This window comes from Rhinolophus sinicus, chromosome 17 (genome assembly GCF_057876585.1).
Source record: "Rhinolophus sinicus isolate RSI-liver-muscle chromosome 17, RSI-T2T, whole genome shotgun sequence".
NCBI classification, from domain to species: domain Eukaryota; kingdom Metazoa; phylum Chordata; class Mammalia; order Chiroptera; family Rhinolophidae; genus Rhinolophus; species Rhinolophus sinicus.
The window spans coordinates 11591853-11614526 of record NC_142517.1 but is presented as its reverse complement, the minus strand read 5'-3'; the positions used below and the strand labels follow the sequence as shown (position 1 = coordinate 11614526).

The 22674-nt window shown below is 40.7% G+C and overlaps 1 protein-coding gene across 7 annotated transcripts in view; it reads right to left on the bottom strand.

Annotated features, from left to right (window-relative positions):
* The window catches only part of TIAM1 (TIAM Rac1 associated GEF 1), a 362433-nt gene that overhangs the window by 78714 nt on the left and 261045 nt on the right, over positions 1–22674 (bottom strand). For all 7 annotated transcript variants that reach the window (XM_074326168.2, XM_074326172.2, XM_019730167.3 and 4 more), the window contains 5 exons: positions 14712–14936; positions 12593–12778; positions 7572–7718; positions 5077–5151; positions 2450–2620 (listed from right to left, as the gene is read on the bottom strand). In XM_074326168.2, the coding sequence (XP_074182269.1) occupies positions 2450–2620; positions 5077–5151; positions 7572–7718; positions 12593–12778; positions 14712–14936 (804 nt within the window). The remainder of the gene's footprint in view (positions 1–2449; positions 2621–5076; positions 5152–7571; positions 7719–12592; positions 12779–14711; positions 14937–22674) is intronic.

Genomic DNA, 22674 nt, shown 5'->3' with positions numbered 1-22674 from the left:
GAAAGAGAATGAGCTGAATGCAAGAGACAGAAGAAAGAGATTGATTATTAAATATAGAGAGAGCATCCATCACCAACGTTCAGAATGACAATAAAGAAATGAAAGACAGACATTCTGACAATCATCTTTGTTTTTAGTCCCTCCTTCCAAAAAAACACACAAAAACTCCATTAATTAGATCATTAATAACATATAGCACTGTTTTCCTCATTACTGTTTTCACTCTTAAGAATAAAACTGGCTCCACTAATTACAATAAAGTGTTTTCCAAAAGAAGAAGCACCTAGCTCCGAACACATGATAATTTATCCTACATGGGTGATTTTCCAGGGGCCAGTTTCTTAAAGTGCACACCAAAGTTTTCCATTTTTAAACTCATGAGACATAAGCTTGTTCCATACCCTACTGTTTTGGTCTTTATTTCTATGTTTTTGGCAAAAGAGCTGAGGATCCAGGAAAAATTGGGTGGGATGACCTTTCATTGTTCGAGAAAGGAATTTGTATCTTAATGAGGCCATCAAAAACTTTTCAAGGGACAGAAATAAGCACTTCAGAGGGGAACAGATCCAACCCACTAAGTGGCAGGAACTTTATTATTCCCCATTCCTTTAGTCTCTATCAAAGCAAAAGCTTGAAAAGTACCTAAAATTGGGCAAATCACTATTTTCCCCACTCCCTTTTCAAATTTCCACCAATCAGTGTTACTGGAAAACTCTGCTCTAACCCCTGATTCCTGAATGAGTCCGAGGCCAGTGCACACAGGAGGGTCCAAAGCAAAGCGACCACCTGGAACCTGTGAGAGGTTAGCTCATAAAAAAATGCCCGAGTCCTACTTTCGACACCTTCAGCTGCAGCTCTGAGAGTAACTCCCACAGCTCTGCAGAATATTAATGGGTTTCTAAAGAATCATGGTAATCTATAAATAAAAGAATGCCAAAATCCTCAATAGACCAATTTTGTACAGTAATTAAAATGAAAAAATATGAACAGAAATACCATTATCGTCAAAAAGCGAGAACGTGTGTACAGAAAGGATTCAATACATGTAACAGTGTATCATTTATTTTTAACACCTATGTGGGGGGTGATGTGAGTTTTGCCCTCTGCTTTTTCTCCACATAAGACTATCCAAAAGGCTTATGTGAGCCAGACTGTTCCACTTCCCCCAACTCATATAAAGAGCCATATTTTTTTCTTTACAAAGGCCCTAGTGATTTGCTTAAAAAAAAAAAAAAATTGCTGATTGTACTGCAAGTTACTCGGCATTAATAAGCCACTGTGTTGAATGAGGAGGTCCTAAAAAATGTCACTGGATCCATCCAGCTTCTTCTAGGACGATATTATGATAGAAAAGGTTTCCACTTCTCCTTCAGTGCCCCAAGGTAGATTGTTTCCCTCCCACGAGGATATATTCTACGGACCTTTCTTATGACCTTCCTTCGTGATGACTGACATGGATTCTGACAGTTCCTGTGACCATCCACCTGGCACAGAGGGATACACCTACGTTTGGAGCAAGCAGATGTGGCTCAGGCCCTATTTTGCAACTGAAAGGGATTTGAGCTCCATCAAGAACTAAGGCTCTGAGTCTCAGCTTCTCCATCTGTATAACAGGGAAGTATCAGCTCTTTCTCAGATCTGAAATGACTACTAAATAAGACTATTAATGCTTTTAATTATGTAAAAGTAAAAGCAGGCACGTAAGACAAGCTCCTTTCTTTCCGCTTTCCCTTCTCTCACTCAAGGCCATTGATCTGACCACGCTTCAGGAGGGAAAAAAATAAAACTAGGTTCATCTTGAAAAAGGTCAAGAAGTTTCTACAGCTTAAGGTGCAAGCAGAGAAAGTGAGCTTTTTTTGTTACCCAAATCATTTCTTACCAAAAAAAAAAAGATGCTAATTATGTGTTCAAAGGAAGAGGAATTTCGCATCACAGAGATCAAACTTATATTTGAGTTTTTCCCTACCCTAAAAATGGCCGTAGTGTATCAGTTACTATTAAAGGGCAAGTTACAAACACTGCACATAATATGACACTATTAAATACCCATATGTGTGTGCGTGTAGAAAAGAGAATGGAAGGGCAAACCCCAAAAGATTTACAGTGGTTATTTCTAGATTTTGTGAGAAAGGGTGGCCTTAATTGTCTGCTGTGTTCTTTACCTCAATTTTCTAAAATGTTTGCAATGAGCCCAGAAATATGCTTATCATAAATAAAAAACACACACTGAAAGCAGCTACTTAAAAGAACACCTCTCCTCCCAAAGGTGAAGAATTCACTTAATTCTGCATCTTATCACAAAGGCATCCAAAGCTGGTCTGAAATGAGATGGAGGTGCACTTGAAAGCACCTTCCTCTCCCACATGCCTCTGAGTCTCCACTTGTGCCTGAGAAGATCCCTCTATTCCATCCGCTCTTCTCAAAGAAACAACCCCAAGTAGGCTCATACCTTGCAAATCAGCTCCAGGGTGTCCCTGGCAGTGTCTCCTGGCCGGACGACCGTCAGGGCTGGCTGATTATTTGGCAGACAGAACCAGGATGGAGTGAAATACTCATGGACCCAAATGTCACAGTCAGGATTGTGCTGGTGGACGCTAGGTAAAACCATCTCTTTCTCTCTCTGCAATAAGAAATAAAGTTAGCAGAGCAGCAATAGTTGGTCTCTAAAGATCTTAGGGCCCAAAGAAGAAGTGGCGGCAGTGGTAAAAAGTAAAAGGAAATCCTCAGAGAGGAAGAAACTATCGACAAATGAATTTTTTGACAGGAGGGTTTCTCAGATAGGAGGCAGACCTCACACCTGATCCATGACATACACAGGTGGGCATTGCATAAATGAGTGGGTACCGAAATTTGAAAGGAAGGAAGGAAGGAATGAAAAAAGGGGCCATTCACTCAATTCAGCTTTATTGTTAATGGCTTTTCCACAAACCCATTTAAAATTTAGAGCAGAGAATTCCAAGAGCAAGAATGTCTGCCACGTGAGCTCTGTGTTTCAAAGGCAAGTGAGGCCCCAAGGAAATTTTTAAAGAAAAGAGGAAGTTCTAGGACTACCTATTTACAAGTAGCATCATTTTGGGGCTCAAATTTGACCTTGAGCACAAATCTGAGAAACAGACAGCTCCATTCCCCAGATGGTTCCAAGAACTTCAAGGATGAGCTCTGTAGCCTTCTTAGGCTGTCGCCATCACTCCATCCTCTACACATCACTCTGCCTGAGGGTCAGGAGGCAGCACCAAGTTTGTAAGGATGGGAGAAGATGTGTCTTATGTACACATTGAGCAGCTGGGTCATGTCTAAGCAAGTTAAACAGCTAAAACAGAAAAACACTTCATAGACTGATGAAATATTAGGAGTCTCATCTCCTTGAAATAAGCAATTAAGTATGCTAGATTTTGGCAATGTAAAAATAATATCGATTGTCGATATGTGCTAAGTGATAAGCCTTGACTATTAGTTTAAAACCAGGCCAATGATTGGTAAATACCTATCTGCAGATGACCAAGAGCAAGGCTGGTATCAATAAATTACTAGAAGCTGCAAATACCCAAACAAAAGCCTAAGTGGGACTGTAACAACTTCCATACATAAAAGAACAGATCCCAGAATGGGACAAGTATTTTTGTAAAGGCTACTAAACTAAATTCAATTGAGAAGAAAATTTCAGCTCTGCCATTGAATGGTGTTGCGATCGCAGATAAACTAAACCCCAGGAAAGGAATTGTCGAAAAGTATCCAGCTTGCCTAAATCCCATTAACTATAATTGAAATCTTCCCACTCTGTCCCCACGGGCCACATTAAATAAGTGCCCCCTAGCACTAGATCAGCCCAAGTTTTGCATCTAAACTGTTCTTTGAGGTACAAGGCATTCTAGACAAGAAGTGGGATAAAGAATTATCTTGGGGGGGGGGGGGGAAGCAACACAGAAATCAATGGCAAAACTTTTGCAGTTTCCAGAATCTGTGCCTGGAGAGGATATCCCAACATGAAAAGTGCACTAATAATGATATGCAGGATGAATTAGATGACTTCAGAAATGGCTACGTTAACATCGAAAACTATATCTGAATTGCAATAGGATAGCAATTTAATGTCATCAGAAACAGAGACGGATGCGTAAAGAGAATGCCAATAAGGGTATTTCCGAGGACAGCTGCTTTTGTGTCCATGATGACATAATCCAGGAATAGTTTGGGTGTGAAAGGTTGAAAAGGCCTGCGGAGGCCACTCTTCTCTCCTCCCCCTCCACGAGCCTGAACGCCCCACTGCACTCTGGTTTCATCTAGAACGTGGATCTGAGCCACTGCTGACCACCCCTGCTTGGTTGCATGGCAACCAAGTGCTGAATTCTGTCATATTGATTCTGAGCCTAAGAATCAGAGGATCATACAGGTCACATTATCAACATCAGAACACCCAGAACAAAGACGCTGCTGGTATCACTATCAGGGTCTTAAAACTCAGGATTATTCATTTATTTAGACACTGGAAAAACGTGGCCTAGGAAAAAAAAAAATCAATGTTCTTTATGGGGCTTCAATCGGAGCAGTTTGAAAGCCCCTTTTAAGTCCAAGCATGCGAATGAAAGTCTGTGAATCTTTAATTGAATACTTGGGAGGCAAAAGCTTTTTTTATTTTTATTTTCTTAAAGAATTTACTATCACAACAGTTCTTTGAAATCAATAGGAGCAAAATTGCACGTGTGTGCAAAGAGGGAGGGCAAAAAAAGAAAATTCACTTCTTGGGAAAGGAAGTCGCATCTAAAATTAATTCTCAATGGCATGTAATGTTCGGCTCCCCAGAAGTCAAATTTCCCCTTAAATTCTGGATGGAAACTTATACATTCAAATGATAAGTATTGAAAATGTTATGTCAGCAGGATCATGTTTTTATGGTGATCACAAAAACATAAAATGTTTTTCCATGTCTTGTTGATCTGTTACATAACTTCAAAGAACTGATCATTTCAGGTTTTAATACTGAGTCTACTTAATTTTAGGATCCCAAGAAACTACTGCATTGTGTAATGTTGATGCACTCGTGGTACTTTTAGAAAAGAAACATGCGTTTATTTTTACCTTGCCATCTGGAACAGTGTCATCAAATATTCCCTCTAAAGATTTCTTTACAGCTTCAGTTCCCTCACCAAACACCTGCGAACACAAAGTAGCATGTTAAGAAATCTGGGCAAGAGGGCAAATGAAACGTGCGGAGGGGAATGGAAAATGAGCATGCCTATTAGAAAACATCACGGAAGTTTTCAGATCCGCCTACATCAAATCCTAACGCAGGTAAAATAATTTACGGTAATAGACCGTGAAAAACATGTTCCTCTACCTAGATCACTTCCCACATCTTTTACAATTAAAAACCAAAGTTTGCTTTTAGATCTGAATAATTCACCTAAATTTAAAGAAAACAAACTCATGAAAGCAATGAATCACGATGATTCGTTCACGATGAAGAATTTCTGCTAGACTTATATACCTGACCGGATTGCTATCAATAATAATCAGTTTGCCTTTTAATACCTCTGTTCAGTAGAAACTGAGACTGTATATTCATATATTTTTAACCACAACACTACAGAAAAAATGTTTTTAATATATAAAACAGAAATTCGTCTATTCTTTGAAATTTAATGAATCCTGCTAACTTAAAGATATGACTAAAATCATAACAGGGTAACGATGCCACTAGGTAGTCAAAACCTAAACACCTGGACATGAGAAATTTTAATATATATTGGCTCTCAATGAGGATGTACTATCAGGATAATATTAATATATACAATTAAGAAAAAGCCTTTGCCCCAATGCAAATGATATTTAAAAAATCATAAAATTTGTGTCCATTTCGAAGTCCTGAATTAAGTAAATTTCTATTGATATGCTTATGGCAAAGCAAGAAGATTTTTGGGTTTCTTTTTCACTCTTACTTTAAGAGAAAATAACAAGAATTGCTTATGAGATAGTATATCGTCCTTGGACTTTTAAAAAGTGTGAAAACATTCTCTTGGATTCATTTAAATTCAGCCATATATTTCAGCAGCCATGAGCTGTGACATAACCTGGCGCCTACAGAGCTGAAGCACAGGAAGGAACTAAGGCTTTGGATGGAAGAGAAGTTCAAACCCAGTTGCCAACTGCGAAGTCCTGACATATTTATAGCGGTGGTCTGAGTCAGCTGCACTGACAGAGGATGCAAACCAAACGACACCACCACCTCCCAAAAGGAGCGGAGCAAAGCTGATGGGTAACGTCCTCCTTTTGCAGGTGTCATCAAGGGCCATCAACTCTTGTATGATTTATCTGATGAAATACTGACTTCCCTCCAAACATTTTCTTCTTCAGATTTACATAGAAGCAAAACCCATGGTAGGAAACTTGATGTTCTACTCTCCCCAAGACCACAGAACAAACTGCATGATGGCTCAGCCTCAGGCTCTCTTATCATTTGATCATCTCATCTCCTTCAACTTCCATCAAGGATACAGACAACGCCAGGTTTAAATGAGTGAGGTGGTCAGCAAAGGATTTAGTATATCAGCTTTCGGGATTTATTTCTCTTTTATTCACATTTCAGTCCTTAAGTAAATGAACGGCTGGAACCGTCAGAACAAATAATAAGGGATCTTTTTATCGAATCAGTCAATCGACTTCTTCTCAATTTGCATAAGGGCACAGAGTGAACAGGGCAAACTGGCTGTCCTTGTCATGACCTCAGAAACGCTTGAGGCCTCATTTTCCAGTCACTGCAGACCATGTATTGGACTTTTTTCTTCTCCCAAAAGACAAATACCATGGTCCTTCACTCCTTAAAAGCTGAAGCAGCTCTGGAGCAAACTCGTTTCTCAAAGCCGAAGAATGACAGTGACAATGGAGAGAGTTTTTCCTGGAAGTAACTCCAGCAGGAAAGTGGCCTTGACTAGTAAAGGAGTAAAATTACTGAGGTCACGGCACACAGCTATCGGAGGCACGACACTGCTCTACTGTAGGAGGGGCCATTCGGGAGATTCCGAGATCCCATTCAGGCCCCGCCTAGCACGTGGGGAGGAGAGTCATGGCAGCGAGCGAGCACGCTCAGATTCCTGCTTCCTCAGAGCACTGGGCACAGGGGCTGCCCACTTAAAGTCAACCCCAGAAAGTCAAGGGCAAAGAAATAGAATTCCCCGGAAGCTGCCTTTGATCCAGTGCCAGAGGCAGCTTTAAAGTCTCTGTGCTCAGGTGCCCACTTGGCTACCTCATCCAGCTCTGCTTTTTGCAGAAGACTCCAGATAAACTGTGCACTTTGTGTCGGTCTGTAATTAACCAGGGTTTGGAAAGGATGCAGGTGGGAGACTGGAGCTTGGTGATAGACTAATAGCAGAGTTCACTGTTAGGGGTATACAGTATCTATTAAAAGCATCTACCACAAATAACACCTTCGTGTCAACTAGTTGATTTTAAATAACACTGAGTGTCAATAAAGCGTACACACACGCACACATGCACACACACGCACAGGCATTGGAAAGTGAGATGTCCGTGGAAGCATTCTGTGTGCTCGCTTTTTCATCCGCCCTGGAACCTACCTGATTGATGCTTGGGCGTCCCTGTTTCTTTTTGGAGGTAGTGTCCAGACCCCAAAGCGAAGAAAACCTGCTCCTTCGTTTGCTTGTGGATCTGGACATGGCCTGAGTACGCCGCCTGACGCCAGTTTCACCAGTGCGTGCTGCCACCTGAGGACAGCAAGGCAGACATCAACAAGAGATGTGTCAGGACCGCTCACCTGTTCTTTAAGGACCCCATGACATCCCTTCAAGCGTATATACGAGGACTTGGAGGGCCCTTCCAGGATTCAAAATGCAGATGAAAGGTTGGCAAACTCAATCATTGTCGGAAATCACCAGTAAAATTACATAAAAATAGTAATAGAATATATATGTGATGTTTTTAAGAATTAGATACCCCTCTAGTCACAGACTTGAACTCTTGCATCAAGTTACCAAGTTAAACTTTCCATACTTTTTTGAGATTCTCCCTCAAGTGTTACAAGGCTGTTTCTTCACGCTAATGAAAAATGGTGCCTGAATGTCAGCACAAAGAGTGAAACAACGCTTTTGGTTCCTGTGATGCTATACTAAATCTCAATTTATCAATCTCTCCTCTTTAGTTTTCTCAGAATTCCATAAAATCATTTTCCTTATTAGGGAAGTGACAGTTGTCCTCCAATATTCTTCCTTCTCTGCCCGTCACAGAAACCCCAAATGAAGCTGAGCATATGGCCACCCAAAGTTGACTTATTTCCCATGGGCTTGAGACAAAGTTCTGGTAAATGGGAAGTAAAAGGTTTATTTGCAATTCTAGGAACCGGCCTCAAAAAAAGAGGGGGTTCACTTTCCCCCTTTCCGATGACAGGAAGGGCCATATGTTAGCTAGTCTAAGACATCTGGATAGAAGCGTTTTCAAGGATGGCAGAACAACAAGACAGAAGATCCTGGGTCCATGAAGATGGTGAAGCCACCTCACTAGCCTCACACCCGCCATGTTTAGGTGAACGAAGAATAAAAGTTGTATTTTGTTAAAAAAAAAAAAGGGGGGGGGGTGAAGCTAAACTCCATTAAGATATTTGCAAGGTGCCAGCAACCTAGGCAAGTAGTTTAGAAGGCAACACTCCACATTTAAATCTGTGATAACTGCTCCAGTAGGTGCTGAATCTCTGCGAGGACTCCATAAAGTGCTTCCCACGCAAACACGCAGGCTTGAACTTTATCCTACAGGTTGCAAGCAAATCCCAGGAACTTAAGGGAACTTCTGCCAGGACGTCTCAATAGGCCACCCACGGGCTCTCCTTTCAAAAAAGGGAGTGCCAGGAGGTATAGCGAGTCAGACTTGAAATGAAACTTCCCCACCCGCTCTTTGTTGCTAGAGGTGAATGTCTTGGAGCCTACTTGTCACAGATTCCCACACGGGCAACTCCCAATGTGACGGCTGCCAACTGGCAGCATTCTCAGGGATAGAACACTGTTGGGTACACAAGGGGCCTCTCTAGCAGTCAGCAGGTTGGTTCAAAGGCATGCCTCTCAGGGGTTTTCAGGATTAACAGGGAAAACACCCTGGAAGCCCCATGAGTAGATTGGCAAAGACCCCCACGCACATTAAAAACAGGAATCAAAACAGGTTTTCTGCAAGGGTATTAGGGGGAAGGGTTTGGTCCCAAAGGAAAATAGGAAGGTGAGCGGGCTGAGAGGTCTTGTATTTTCTCAGCTTAGCACATGAGAAGACCCAGATTAGGGCATGTACTAATGTGGCATCCAGACAATGGTGGGAAAGCTCTATGAGAAAGAGCCCTAATCTACAATTATACGTAAGGTGTTGTGGGGAACAAAAATCACAAAACAAAAGGCACATTTTTGCATTAAATATGGAAGCATTTTCTCTTCTCTATTTTCATCACTCTCTAAGTTAAACATAAACAAAGGCTGTAAAAGAACGAATTGTAATGTGCTGACATACATATGTGCTCCCACGACTGTCAATTTGAGTTAATCCAATCATCACAAAATGGGTAAGAGCCATTGAATAAATGGAGCTAAAGGCAAAAATCATAGAGAAAAAAAAATTGCCCCTTTGGTCCCATAGCTATCGATCTATTGATAAATAGATAAATCAATCCATAAATAGATAACACATATGCAATATATACAGACAAACACACGCACACACATACATATATATCAATATGTATCACTGTTTACTTTCTTCATAGTATATATCAATCAATATCTGTATTTATTGTGCTGATTTAATTGCTTATTTATTATCCGTCTCTCCCACAACAATGTAAGATTTATATTACATTATATTATATTTAAAAATATAAGACAGAAACTCTGGGCTGTTTGCTGCCATAACCCCAATCATGAGGGCAGTAACACATGTGGAACACTCACATATATGTGTTGGTTGGTTAAATGAACAAATAAACAAACATCAAAAGCAAAAGCAGAAATCCTACATAACACGGTTACAATTACACAGCACTCTTTAGTTTACCATTTTAGGAAAACAGAGTCTGGAGGAGAATCTCAGACAACCATAAATATTCTCAGTTACCAGCTGACCTGTTAGTCTGTTTCACAAATGGGCACTTTATTTAAGGTTTGTATAGTAACTATCCTACACTGTTGGGGGCCTTGTAAACTGCCAACAGAACTGCTACTCCCAAGACAATAGTGACTCAAAATGAGCAAAGGGATTTAGAGGGAAAAAAAAGGCTGGCAAAGAGCTCCAGAGTTTCTCAATGATCTTTGCCTGGACAATGCCTCCCTTTGTGGTTGGAACCTGATGACTCTATCATTCTGCTCATCTGTGGAAACATGAACAATGATAACCTTCTTTCAAAGAGCACAGCAGGGACCCTTCAGTTAATTACTGCAAATCACTGAGCATCACGGGAAGCCCTCCTGGTGACTGGTACTTAAACTGCAGCTCAAATCTCCGCCCCCAGCCCTGTAGCCCTCACACCTCCTCTTCCCAGGCCCCTCACTTAAAATGGGGGGAGGGCGGGGATGTCTGGACAAAGGCTAAATTGAAGAATGTTTCAACCCCAAGGGGAAAAAATTCCCTGGGGTCAAATGACCAAGGGAGGAGGAAAAAATAAATATCCAATAAATCAGGCTGTAAAACACCCTGCCTGGGATCTCCTACAGGCACTGGAGTAACAAACAGGAATGGATACCCCACAGGCTTGCCTAACTTGTTCTGTCTGAAATGAAACCCCGGATGGAAAAGAGAAGTTTGCAAGGACACAGAGACACACAGATTTGCACCACCGATGCAGCTCACAACAAAAGGAACAGAGTTGTCCACGTGGAATTAACTATTCTTCTTTAAAATTACCGACCAAAACCCCTAAAAGCATTACTAAACCCCCACACCCCATCTTCAAATGGCCAGCACATCAAAAGAAAAGTACACACAAATCACAGATACTGAGATAGAGGAAATTAGAAGGTCTGAAGACAAATTACGGAGGGTAATACAGTGGCTTTTACTTCCCCTTCTCAGAGAGGTTAGTTCCAATGGCTTTGAAGGAAATAATTAAAGCACAGAAGTTTTAGGTAGACAGCAGAATTATTTTCTCCCAAATCCATCAAGCCCAGAAAGAGGTAAAAAGTCATATGCTCTAGATTTAGTATTAAACTGATACCATTTCGTTGGCATCATGAGCTACCTTAATAAAAATGCTCCATCAATTTATGACATTCTTACAAGGAGGTAAATTAGCAATTTTATCCCAATATTTTTGCAGGATAAATAGGCAAACTGAAATTTGTCTAAGTTACAAATGAGTGTCGAGGTCTGAGAGAAGCAGTCCTAAAGCCACAAACTGAAAACAAACCATTTGCAAGATTTATTTAACACAGAACTTTGGCCCATCACCACTGAAAAACACAGGACTTGATAGCTGTATGGAGAGGTGGTAGCCAAGGAGACCAAGAGCTGAGCTGTAATTAGCAGAACAAATCAGGATGCCAGTTTTAATAACTCCAGAAATTGGTTTAAGACTTCTTTAAAAATGTAAATCTACGCTAATTATCAGAATGATGATGCTAACCTATTTATAAAGAATACAAATGCCTCTGACTGAATTACAGCTCCGAATTCAATTGAAGGGTCCAGCTGACAGAGCAAACCAAGAGCCACACAGCTAAGGTTTTCCAAAGCAGTTTCTGGAACCTGAGACTTCACATTTAATTCCACAGCAAATGTGCTAAAGTGCAATACATTTTAAGTGGGTGTTGAGTTGGACACGGTAAAACCATATTACTCACATAGCAATTTTTGAGAAGAAAGGAGCCAAAGGTAGATAAAGCTGTTCGCAATTTAGCAAGTACATGAAATTACAGATTACAAGCACAGGACACAACCGTACAGTCTGCTGCTCTGGAGATCAGGTGGAAATTCTCTTCCCCAAGCAAATATATGCTTTGGGCTGGTAAGTCATGGACGGTCTTTGTTTTCCTCTAATGCATTAGGTATTTATGGCCATGAAAACTATGATGAAAATAAAGTGAAAAGGGAGATCTCCAAAGAGATCTGTCTTTAATATATACTGTATGCGTTTTCACGTTTGCAAGTGAGAGAGAGAGAGAGACAGAAAGTGACAGAGAGAGAGAGAGAGAGAGAGAGAGAGAGAGAGAGAGAGAGAGAGAGAGAGAGAGAACACATTTATCAGAGAGCTCTCCACTTACTATTTCCATAAGGTTAATATAAAAATATATATTTGGGTTAAAACATGACCCTGTCTAAAGATGACATAAGTTATCCACAAACATAAGTTACCTGCAAAGAGTCTCTTAAGACAATACCTTTCATATTTTTTTAGCACAATAATTTAGGCCCCATCAAGAGAGGCTCAAGTAATAAATCTCACAATAGCGTCAAAGGAAGATTTGCATCCACTGCAGAGAGAAGACATGTCAGAAATTCACACACAGCACTAAGCTAAAAAATAATAATAATAACACTATAGAGACTCTTACCAAGTCCTGCCCAGGATTTACAGTCCAGATGACTATTTTTCAAAAGTACACCAGCTGCTACTCACCAGGGCATGAAAAGATGATACAGAAAAGATTCCAACACGTCCCATTGCCACTTTCGTTGGTCGGCTTGCAAAAGCAAGTAGCCTCTTGGGATTTGGCAGCTCCCCACCTTGGAGGCTAGCTAAGTAACACCGGTAACGAAATAGGTCCATTTGAAACTGTTCGAGATTTTGCTCCCAAACGAAGATCTACAGTGGTGAAAATAAGGGAAAAGAAAAGGTGAGGAAAGGGGGAAACAAGTGTTAACTTCATCCTACATAAATGTTATAAAATCTATGTGTTGTAAAGGTCTTTATTTTAATCTTAAGGGATAAACAGCAGATACCCTAAGTGTCTTAGGCAATAGCAGATCAAGTATTACTGTTTTCAGTGCCTATGTGTTTTTCTGCAAAGATCTATAGCCATAAACTTGGAATGACCAATAGAAAGTATATCATTAGTTGCTCTGTGTCGTCCCATCATAGATTTCATGTTTACAGGTATTATAGGTCCATCAGCTCCAGACTCTGGACCATAAACCCAAGGCAGAAGAAGTAAAAAATGTGGGATTTCCAACACTGGAGAATTATATGACTTACCAAGAGGTGGCTTTTCATAGGAAGACAAAGAGAAGAACAGTGAGGTGAATTAAAGATCAGAGGCAAATAGATGGAGAGGTTTTGGGAAGAGGTGAATGGTAGAAAGTACAGGGTGGGAAGTGGAAAACACTAGATGATGGACACCCAGACCCTGGAATATATCGCTCCAACCATATGGTGGTAGCCAACATATTTCCTCATTTCTCAAAGTGGCAAAATCATACTGACCTTCTAAGGCTGATGGTGATGTTTTAATAAGATAATGGAAGAGTAAGACTTGGTACAGGGTCTGGCACATAGTGAGGGCCAGTGGTGTTAATAACCATGTAACGGATAATGATGGATGGTTGATATCTACCTTTTCACTTTGACTTAAAAGACAGTATTAGTGCACACACATGTTCATAGCACTATTCACAAGAGCCCAAAAGTCGATACAGCCCAAATGTCCATCGACAGATGAACAGAGAAACAAATTGTGGGGTATATGGATAATGGAATAGTATTTGGCCAGCGAAAAGAATGAAATACTGATACATGATACATGTGGATCAATCTCCAAAACATTACACTAAGTGAAAAAAGTCAGACACAAAAGATTACATATTATGCCATTCCATTTACATGAAGCACCCCAAAGTTGGTAAATCCATAGAGGTAGAATGCCAGGGCCAGAGAGGAGCACCTACTTACCAGGTACGAGGTGGGGTGGGTGGGTGGGTGGGTGGGGATGGGTTCCTTTTGGAGTGAAAGACAATATTTTGGAACTAAGCAGAGGTTCTGGTTGCTCAACATTGTGAATGTACTAAATGTCATGAATTGTTCCCTTTAAAATGGTTAATTTTATGTGACGTGAATTTTGCCTCAAATTAAAAAATATATACAGGGTCAGGAATAGAAGGAAAACATAGAGGGAGAGAAATACAGAAGACCACATGCTGTCCCATGTCATCAACTGTTCAATTATTTAAACAAGATTTATTCACAGAATTACTTCCTAAACATTAGGACAAAGTTTCAAAGCATTACTAGGTGGCCACTGTGACTTTGAAACAATTGAGTAAAAGGCTAAAATGCCCTGGATTATCTGAATAAATCGTTCCTTTTCAGCATGAAATATACTTATGCTGAGAGACAGCAATTATATATACACTTTTTCAAATGCACTCTACCTTTTCTAAATTTAGAATGCTGAATTTATTGGAGTCAGGAATGGACCCCCAGAGCAGTGAGCTCCAAGTCTACCCGATAACGTGGGGAATGAAAGTTCAGACTTTCCAATTACACAGATACTCGAGAACAGTAAGCCATCGGTGGGAGTGGGGAGGCTCCTCTATTAGATTTCTGTCTTTTATTCAGGGTAATATTGTTCCCTTTAGCTCGTAACAGTCAATGGTGAACAATGGGTGAGGAAAACTAACAGTCACAATAAAGAATTTAGCAGCGTGGATGACAGGCTGACGAGATAACCAAGGATGTCTCGCGATCCCAAGGCGGAAGACCTAACCGTGTCGCCCAAGTCTAAACACAGAAGAATGATTACCTGATCTAATATAGTTTTCTTCTTCTTGGAATCAGTGACTGAAGACAGCTGCATTTCGCCCATTTTCTTCATCTTTTCATCCATATCAATCTTTTGTTCCAGTTTTTTGATTTCTGACTTTAGGAGTCGGAGAGTGTCTTCTTTGTGGTGATGCCTGGCGACCGCAGCTGCACAGGCTGAATGGATGGCGGTGATCCAGTTTTCCAGCTCTGTCTGGCTGGTGGTCTGCAAGGGGGGAGGCAGGGGCCAAGAACAAACAACCACCTCTTAGGTCGTTGGAAATGAACTAGTGCATTTCCAGAGAAGCAATGGCTGGGAATCAAGGTGACAGGTCTAGATAACCCATGGGGAAGGCTAACCTTTCTGATCTCCTCCTTCAGATCATTAATAAGTTAGTCTTGGGTCAGACAGCACCATCACCAGTCCCCAAGGGCTGACCACATGGTGGACTGAAGCCACCATCCATGTGTGCTCTCCCAGTGTACTAACTGTACTCACTTGTTGCAGTGGAATAAATGTTTATGTCCCCCCTACCCCAATTCAAACACTGAAATCCCACCCCCCAAAGTGATGGTATTAGGAAGTGGGGCGTTTAGGGGATGATTAGGTCATGAGGATGGAGCCCTCATGCAGGGGATTTGCGCTCTTAGGCCAGAGAGCTAACTAGCCGCCTTCTGCCACATCAGGATACAGCAGGAAGATGCCATCTATAAATCATACAACAGGCCTGACCAGAACCCAACCATGCTGGCAGTTGGATCTCAGGCATCCAATCTCCAGAATGGGAGAAATAAATTTCTGTTGTTTATAAGCCACCCAATCTACACTAGTTTGTCACAGCATCCCAAACTAAGACACCTGTATCTGTAATACAGGTAATTCTACACAAACAGCTTCGTGTCTAGTTAAGAGGGTTGTTATAAAGCAAAGGTCAATTTTCGGAGAGGACCAGTTAGTTCCAAGATGAGGGTGAGGCTGAAGTACATTACTGGCCAAGGAGCATGCCACAGCCCTGCCCCCAGTGAACCGCTGTGACCCAAATCCAAACGTCTTATGGCACAGTTACGCAGCAAGGACACATCTAGGGTTGGGGAAGTAGTTCAAGGCAGCCAGGGGACACATGGGAGCCTCCAGGGATAGGGGGCTGCATTCCAGGAACTAAGACTGGCTGGGTCAAAGGGGGATTTCAAGAAAATGTTGGGTGACACCTGCCAATGGTCAGCCTACCTCAAAGTGGGATTGCTGTAACTCAGGGTGCTCTGAAAGCAAAAGTCGGGGAATCATTTGGGGGAGACAGCTCACGTGCAATAACATGCTATTACTAATTCTTTAGGAACTCCATCAATGAGCATTTGTAAGTGCAGAGGTGCCAGACTTCTCCAAGTGTCCCCTTAAGCCCAAAGAAGTTTCATAAATGCTCGAAAGTTAGCTCATCTGAAGAAAGGGTTTATTCAGCCTCTTCAGTACTGAAGTAGCTGCCAGCGTCATTTTCAATGCACAAAACACTGATTTTTTTTTTTTCTCTCTGATGTATCTTCTAAGTTTCCTAACTCACTTGAGTGATGGTTTGCAAAGAAATTTTATTAACCCCACCCACACATAACACTGGCAACTGAAACGTAAGTCAAGGCACCTCCGCAGGTGTCTCTATTATTTCTAGATCCCATTTCTATAACTCACCAGTTTTGTATTCTGCAAAAAAGCTACATCAAATAATACAAACGGTGTCTGCGAAAAGAGCCACTGTATACTGGACAAACCTAAACAGTCCAGCAATTACTTTATAACAAAATATCTGCCCGTGTCTAAAGAAAACCTCATACAGTAGACATTCTCATAAAGAAACAGTATAAGTACCACCTGATAAAGCAAATGGAATCATTTTGTTAGACTGAGTAGGAGGGGAAGAGATAAAGACATTGGAATTCAAAGTAAACTCTTGTAGGTAAAGAAACTTAAAAGGAAAATGCACATGTCTGCATATGAGATTCATCTTTTTTAAAAATTTTATTTTCATTACATTCCCTAGGACTTACTCATCTTATAACTGGAAGCCTGGACCCCCTGACCACCTTCATCCATTTCTCCCACCCACACCTCCCTTTACCTCTTTAACAGTCAAGGATTCAGCTTCAAATTTTTAATATTAATCTCTTAGAAAGCAATTATCTTACATTTTGTCTTTATGTACTACTTCAAAGTCACTCAAGAAAAACAGAGTTTAAGAGCCTCCCACATAAAACAAAGCCACCGTGCTTGCTCCTGCCCAGAGTGCAACGAAAATGTGTGACCCTGGAGGGTCTCAGTGTCTCAATATCAGTGGGTGTTTTGCTAAGTAGGGTTCTTTCCCTCCTTTCTTATTTATTAGAGAAGGAATCAGCTCAGATGGAGACAAAATCTAGTATGGATTCTTTTCTAAAAGAAAAACTTCCAAGAAGAAAATACCAAGTGTTGGCAAAGACAAGAAGCAAGCAGAACTCTTCCGTACTCTCGGCTGGAGAGGAAACTGGTGTAATTGTTGGACAGCTGCTTGGCACTCACTACCTACTAAAGCTGAAAAACATGTACAATTTATGACCCCAAAAATGCACTCCTGGGCATACACCCAAAAGAAATGCATGTAGATGCTCACCAAAATATATGTACCAAAATGTTCATAGCAGCACAATTTGTAATGGGCAAAAGTGGAAACTCTCCAAACCCCTGTCAACAGTAGAATGGATGAGTCATGTGTGGTAAAACCACACAGTGGAATAGGACACAGCAACGAGAATGAAAGACCAGTAACTACATACCACCATGCAGAGAAATCTCACACACAGAACACTAAGGAAAAGAAGGCAGACACACAAGGGCATGGACTGTAGGGTTCTATCTATATCAAGTACAAACACAGACAAACGCTAACATACACTGTCACAGTTGTTTGGTGGGGGTGGGAGGAGGGGTAGCACCTGGAAGGAACCACAGGTCATGCTCTGTTTCTTGGTCTCGTTGCTAGTTACCTGGGTGTCTGACGTGAGTGTGACAAGCTTGTGAAACACCATCAACATGTATACTTTTCTGTGTATATATTATACTTTAATAGAAAGATTTTTTAAAAATCCTTCCAAGATATATGACTCTAATATTTACACATGATTTTTCTATCACTTTGCTAAAAATGTTATACTTGAGATTCCATTTTTCTTGTTCCCACAAGATTGTGAAGGAAGTTCCAGACAGTACGACCCTTTCAGCATCACTTTCATGGTTCCTGGAGGCATCTGATAAGTTGCTGGTTCCTTGAGCACACTTTCTCCTTTGTATGCACAGTTCAATGGAAACAAGGAGCTTTTAGACTTGAGGGGAGCTGGTGTTTTCACCCATTTTCAAAGGACATTGTGGGGGCGTTTCAGATAAAATCCATGCAGAGTCAGCACGCGGCCCTAAGCAGGAGAGGTTGTGTGACCTGTAAAAGTGCCTGGCACTCCGTGCTCAGTGGGAGGTCTGTAGCCACACCCCCAAGATGCTCCTCACTCATCTCTGCCACACTGAGGACCCTCTACCCCCAAACTCTCCCCCACCCCAACTGGTGGAGTGAGGAAAGGAACTACCTACAACCCTGACATAATATCTGAGGAACTGATGGAAAGATCTTAAACTCCTGATACAAGTTCTGCTAAATACAACATACAAACTTGAAATGTAAAATAAAAATATTCATCTAGAAAGGGCCCAGGTGACCATTTCATAGACGGAGAAACTAAAGCCCAGAAAAATTTGGGATAGCACAGTAATTTATTATAAAACCCAATCTCGACCAATTCTGTACTTTTTTTTTTAACATGCCACAGTGTTCCTGACCTCTCACCGCTCTCCCGCCTCCAATAGCTCTCATCAATTGTTCTAAAAGCCTAGCTATGGAGGTCATTAATGTTGTCCACTCATTATTTTGAGCTAGGGACACAGGAGAGTGGAACTTTCTTTCTCCCTTTGAAGTTAAGCGTGGCCATGTCACTGGGCTTTGGCCAGTGAATTTGAGTAGCAGTAACATGTGTCGCTACTCAAACTTCATAGCCAATGTCCATCAAAAACATGGCAGGAATGAAAAGGTATGTTAAGCCAGACAGATTTGAGGGTTGCTCCTTATAGCAGCATAATTTAACCCATGCTGACTGATACACTATCAGAGTAAGAATTCCCTTTCAAAATAAGGGATGCTTAAAAAAAAAGTCTCTATGAGTATCTGCCACCTTCCAAAGAGCCACCGTCTGATAGATTCTGTAGAACGATAGCCTTTTGCTCTCCTCCCTGACTGAAAGGTGAGCCCCTTCTTTCCTCCACCTGTGGGGATCTCTGCCAAACTCAGCCAAGCAACACACTCCATTCTGACATCAGAGTTTATGTTTGCCTTCCTGTTAGGAAGTAGAAATGAAAGAAGCTGATACCAGTCAATGAAGCTAAACATCCTCCGAGAGGTGCATACTTAATTTTGGCAAAGCAGCTCACCCTGGAATTCACTTGCTTAAAAGAAAGGATGATGGTGGCAGCCAGGAGTCAGGGGGTGGGGGGCATGGAGAGTTAGTGTTTAATGGATACAGAATTCCAGGTTTGCAAGATGAAAAGAGTTCTGGAGACAGATGGTGATGATGGCTGCACAACAGTGTGAATGTACTTAATGCCACCGAACTGTACACTTAACAATGGCCAATGTGGTATGTTGTGTATATTTTACCATAATTAAAAATGTTTAAAGATAAAATATAAGGGAGAAAAATACCAAGCCCCAAAATGTAGAGAAAGATCTACAGAAAAGTACACTCAGAGCTTTATGAAAAATTTAGCCATCAGCCCTTTTAACCATTACTATGCTTCAAGCCTCCAAACTCTTAAAACCTCTCAGTGGCTGAAGGTAGTTCCATTAGAGAGAACGCTTGCTTCTGCTATTCTATTGAAATAAAACAGCAGTCTCTGTGATTCTCTATCATTAAGCCAAATCAGTTTCTAAGAAGCACAATTCACTAAGTGAGCTTCTCCATGGAGTTTGTCATTTTCCGGGGGCATACATGGAGCTAAGAGGGTAGACAAAGGCCACACTTACTTCTGTCAACAGCAAGTTAAGTAAACTCTTGAAACATTTCGTGGCAGTTTATAGACTTAACAACTCAGAGCAAATCACAGCAGATGACTAACCTGACACAAAGTTTTCCACTGTGGCTTCTCCAGGATTTAAGTTCTGACACGCTACAAAAGCTTTTCAAAGGCGCTAACCTTGCATCACCTTCTTGAACCAGGCAAGTTTAATCTTTATCAGCATCCAATGGTCAAAAAGGCAGGAAGGAGAGACCACCCAATGGTACCCTTTTGACGTCCCCTACACTCATCACCTTCCATTAAACAAACAGCAGCAGACAGGTAGAGTGGTGAATTTTGTGGTTCTTCCTTTGCCTTCTGGGGATGCTATAAATACTGTATAAAGTTCAGTTAGGGGAATAAGCAAAGTTCTTGCCAACAGAGGAATATAATCAGCAAAAAATGCATTTTGCAAAAGAGCCCCTTTGAGTGCAGGGTTAAGACGGAGTTCAGGGCTTCATTATGTATTTAAAGTGATGTAGCTTCAATTATCCAACTGAAGGGAGGATCCTTGGTGGTTTAGATAATCAATGGTTTACGTGAGTGGCAGGAAAAGGGTAATTCAATTTCAACAAGAGACATACTACAGAATATATGCCAGATCTAGGAAACTCAAATTTTGGATAATTTGATTTTATAGAAGCACAAGAATAATTACAAAGTAGGTTGAACTTCCTTTTTTCCATGTGAAAAGACCAAAAAGGAAAAGGAATAGAGTTATGTGTTTCTGAGGGGCTTGCTGGAAATAAAGTTCCTGTGTAAATTCTTGAAAGTCTTTTCTCATTGGGTCTGTGTTGACTACGTTTCAGTTTTATTTATACAAGGCTTAATTAAGCTATCATTTTTAGTATCTGTAAAGAGAATTATAGATATTACCCGTATCTGTAATATGGGGTTAGCCTTCACCATAGGCGAAAGTCAGACAACTGGGCACCCCTCCTGCCGTCACCCATCCAAGGTGAATTCTATGGAGAAGAGAGGCTTTAGAATCCAGGAAGCCAGATACAAAAGGAGAAACTGCTCCAAATGGAAAATTAAATGAAAGGCTGCCCAGTGCATGGCAAAGGCAGGATTTGTCTGTGGCAAAGCTGAGTAGCCCCGAAGAAAAAGCCAATAAATATTGTCAACTGGACTCCCTCAACAAAAGGCCTTGTCATCTGTTGATGTTGTAAAAGCCCCCAGGAGACGACAAAGTGCACAGAGGATATCCAAGCCCTTTGTGGTATCTAATGCTTAAATATGATCACAGTCAAGTATCACCTGGCATTTGATGAAAGCATCCAGCATGAAAGGCAGAGTCCAAACCACACAGAAGAAAATGCATCAGAAGAAAAGAGAAAGAATGTCTAAAGCCAAGAAAATGTCCCAAAAATCTATATAATCCTCAGAGACACAGAGAATCTAAAGCTGGAAACAAACAAATGCATAAGTTACAATGAAAAAGGAACAATGAGACAGAAAGGAGGGAAGAGGGAGAGAGGAAAAGGGGGGGGAGGGCAGGAAAAGTGGGAAGGAGAGAAGGGAGGGAGGGAAAAAGGGAAGAAGGAGAGGGAGGGAAAGATATTAGCAATAAAAACAAAACAAAATGAAAATTTCAGTAGAAGGCAAGTCACTATGAAGAATCAAAACATTAGTGATAAGGCAATTATTCTAAAGCTACAAAAGTGAAAATAAAGCACAAGCAAGATATTCAGAAATGAGAATGATATCAGAAAAATAAGTGAACAAAAGGGAAATGATTTCCAAACCAAAATTCGAAATTACTCAAATATTGTTCAAATAAAAGTAGAATGAAGACATTTTCAAATATGAACCATTTGGTAGGAAGTTACTACATGTTGTTTTGCTTTGTTTGTTTGTTTGTTTGTTTGTTTTAATATGAAAAAAATACTTGCAATCCAGGAATTTAACCAGGGTGGGCAAGAGAAATCGCAGGTGACTATCATGTACGCATGAGGTCTAGAGAGAGACCAGATAGAAGGATAAAAGGCCAGGAGACAGCAAGCAGGCTCCTAACACGTTGGAGATGTAGAAAATACTGCTAAATGACCAGGGAAATAAGCAAATTGAGCAGGAAACAAAAAGAAAAAGGAAAAAAGAGGCAGTCTTAACTACAGAAAAAAGAAAAAAAGTTGGTTAAGAAAGGAAACAAAATGATAGGACACTGCTTAGTTGAGCAGATAATACTATTTATGTGGTCATAACAGCATAGAAACATTGTAACAGCATAACAGGGACTGCTGATTTAATCCTAAATTGTCATATAACTACATAGGAAAATGAGGAAAGAAGAATTTGTATATCATAGAGCTAAACATTCACCTATTGTAACAGAAACTCGGTAGTTAGCATCTACCGTCAAACAAGAAATAGTATAAGTATGTTAATGAGAAAGGAAGGTAAATGGAAAACAAACAAACAAACAAAAACCCAGCTAAAACAGTTGAGTATACTTGCTTTGGGGGAGTCAGTCTTGGGGGAGAGGGTAAGGAAAGAAGGGAAGCGAATTTCATTTTACGTCTTAAAGTTAATTGAACTTCTTAAAACTATGTGCTCGTATTGACTTAATACACCTTTAAAATAATGTAAAAAGAAAGACAAATACTGTCAGTGACACCTTATTTGGATGATACATAATAGCCTACAAATTATATACTTAAATGTAGACTAGCCACAATTATACCTCTGCTCTGTCCTTTTAACATATGTGAGAAAAACCTGTGCACACACTAATAACAGCAGGACATGTACTGTAAATGATGACCAACCCTGGGTATTGATTTTGCATTTCAACACCCACACTCTCCCATCAATACTCCCTAAGAGCTAGGCCAATGGGGCCCCATAC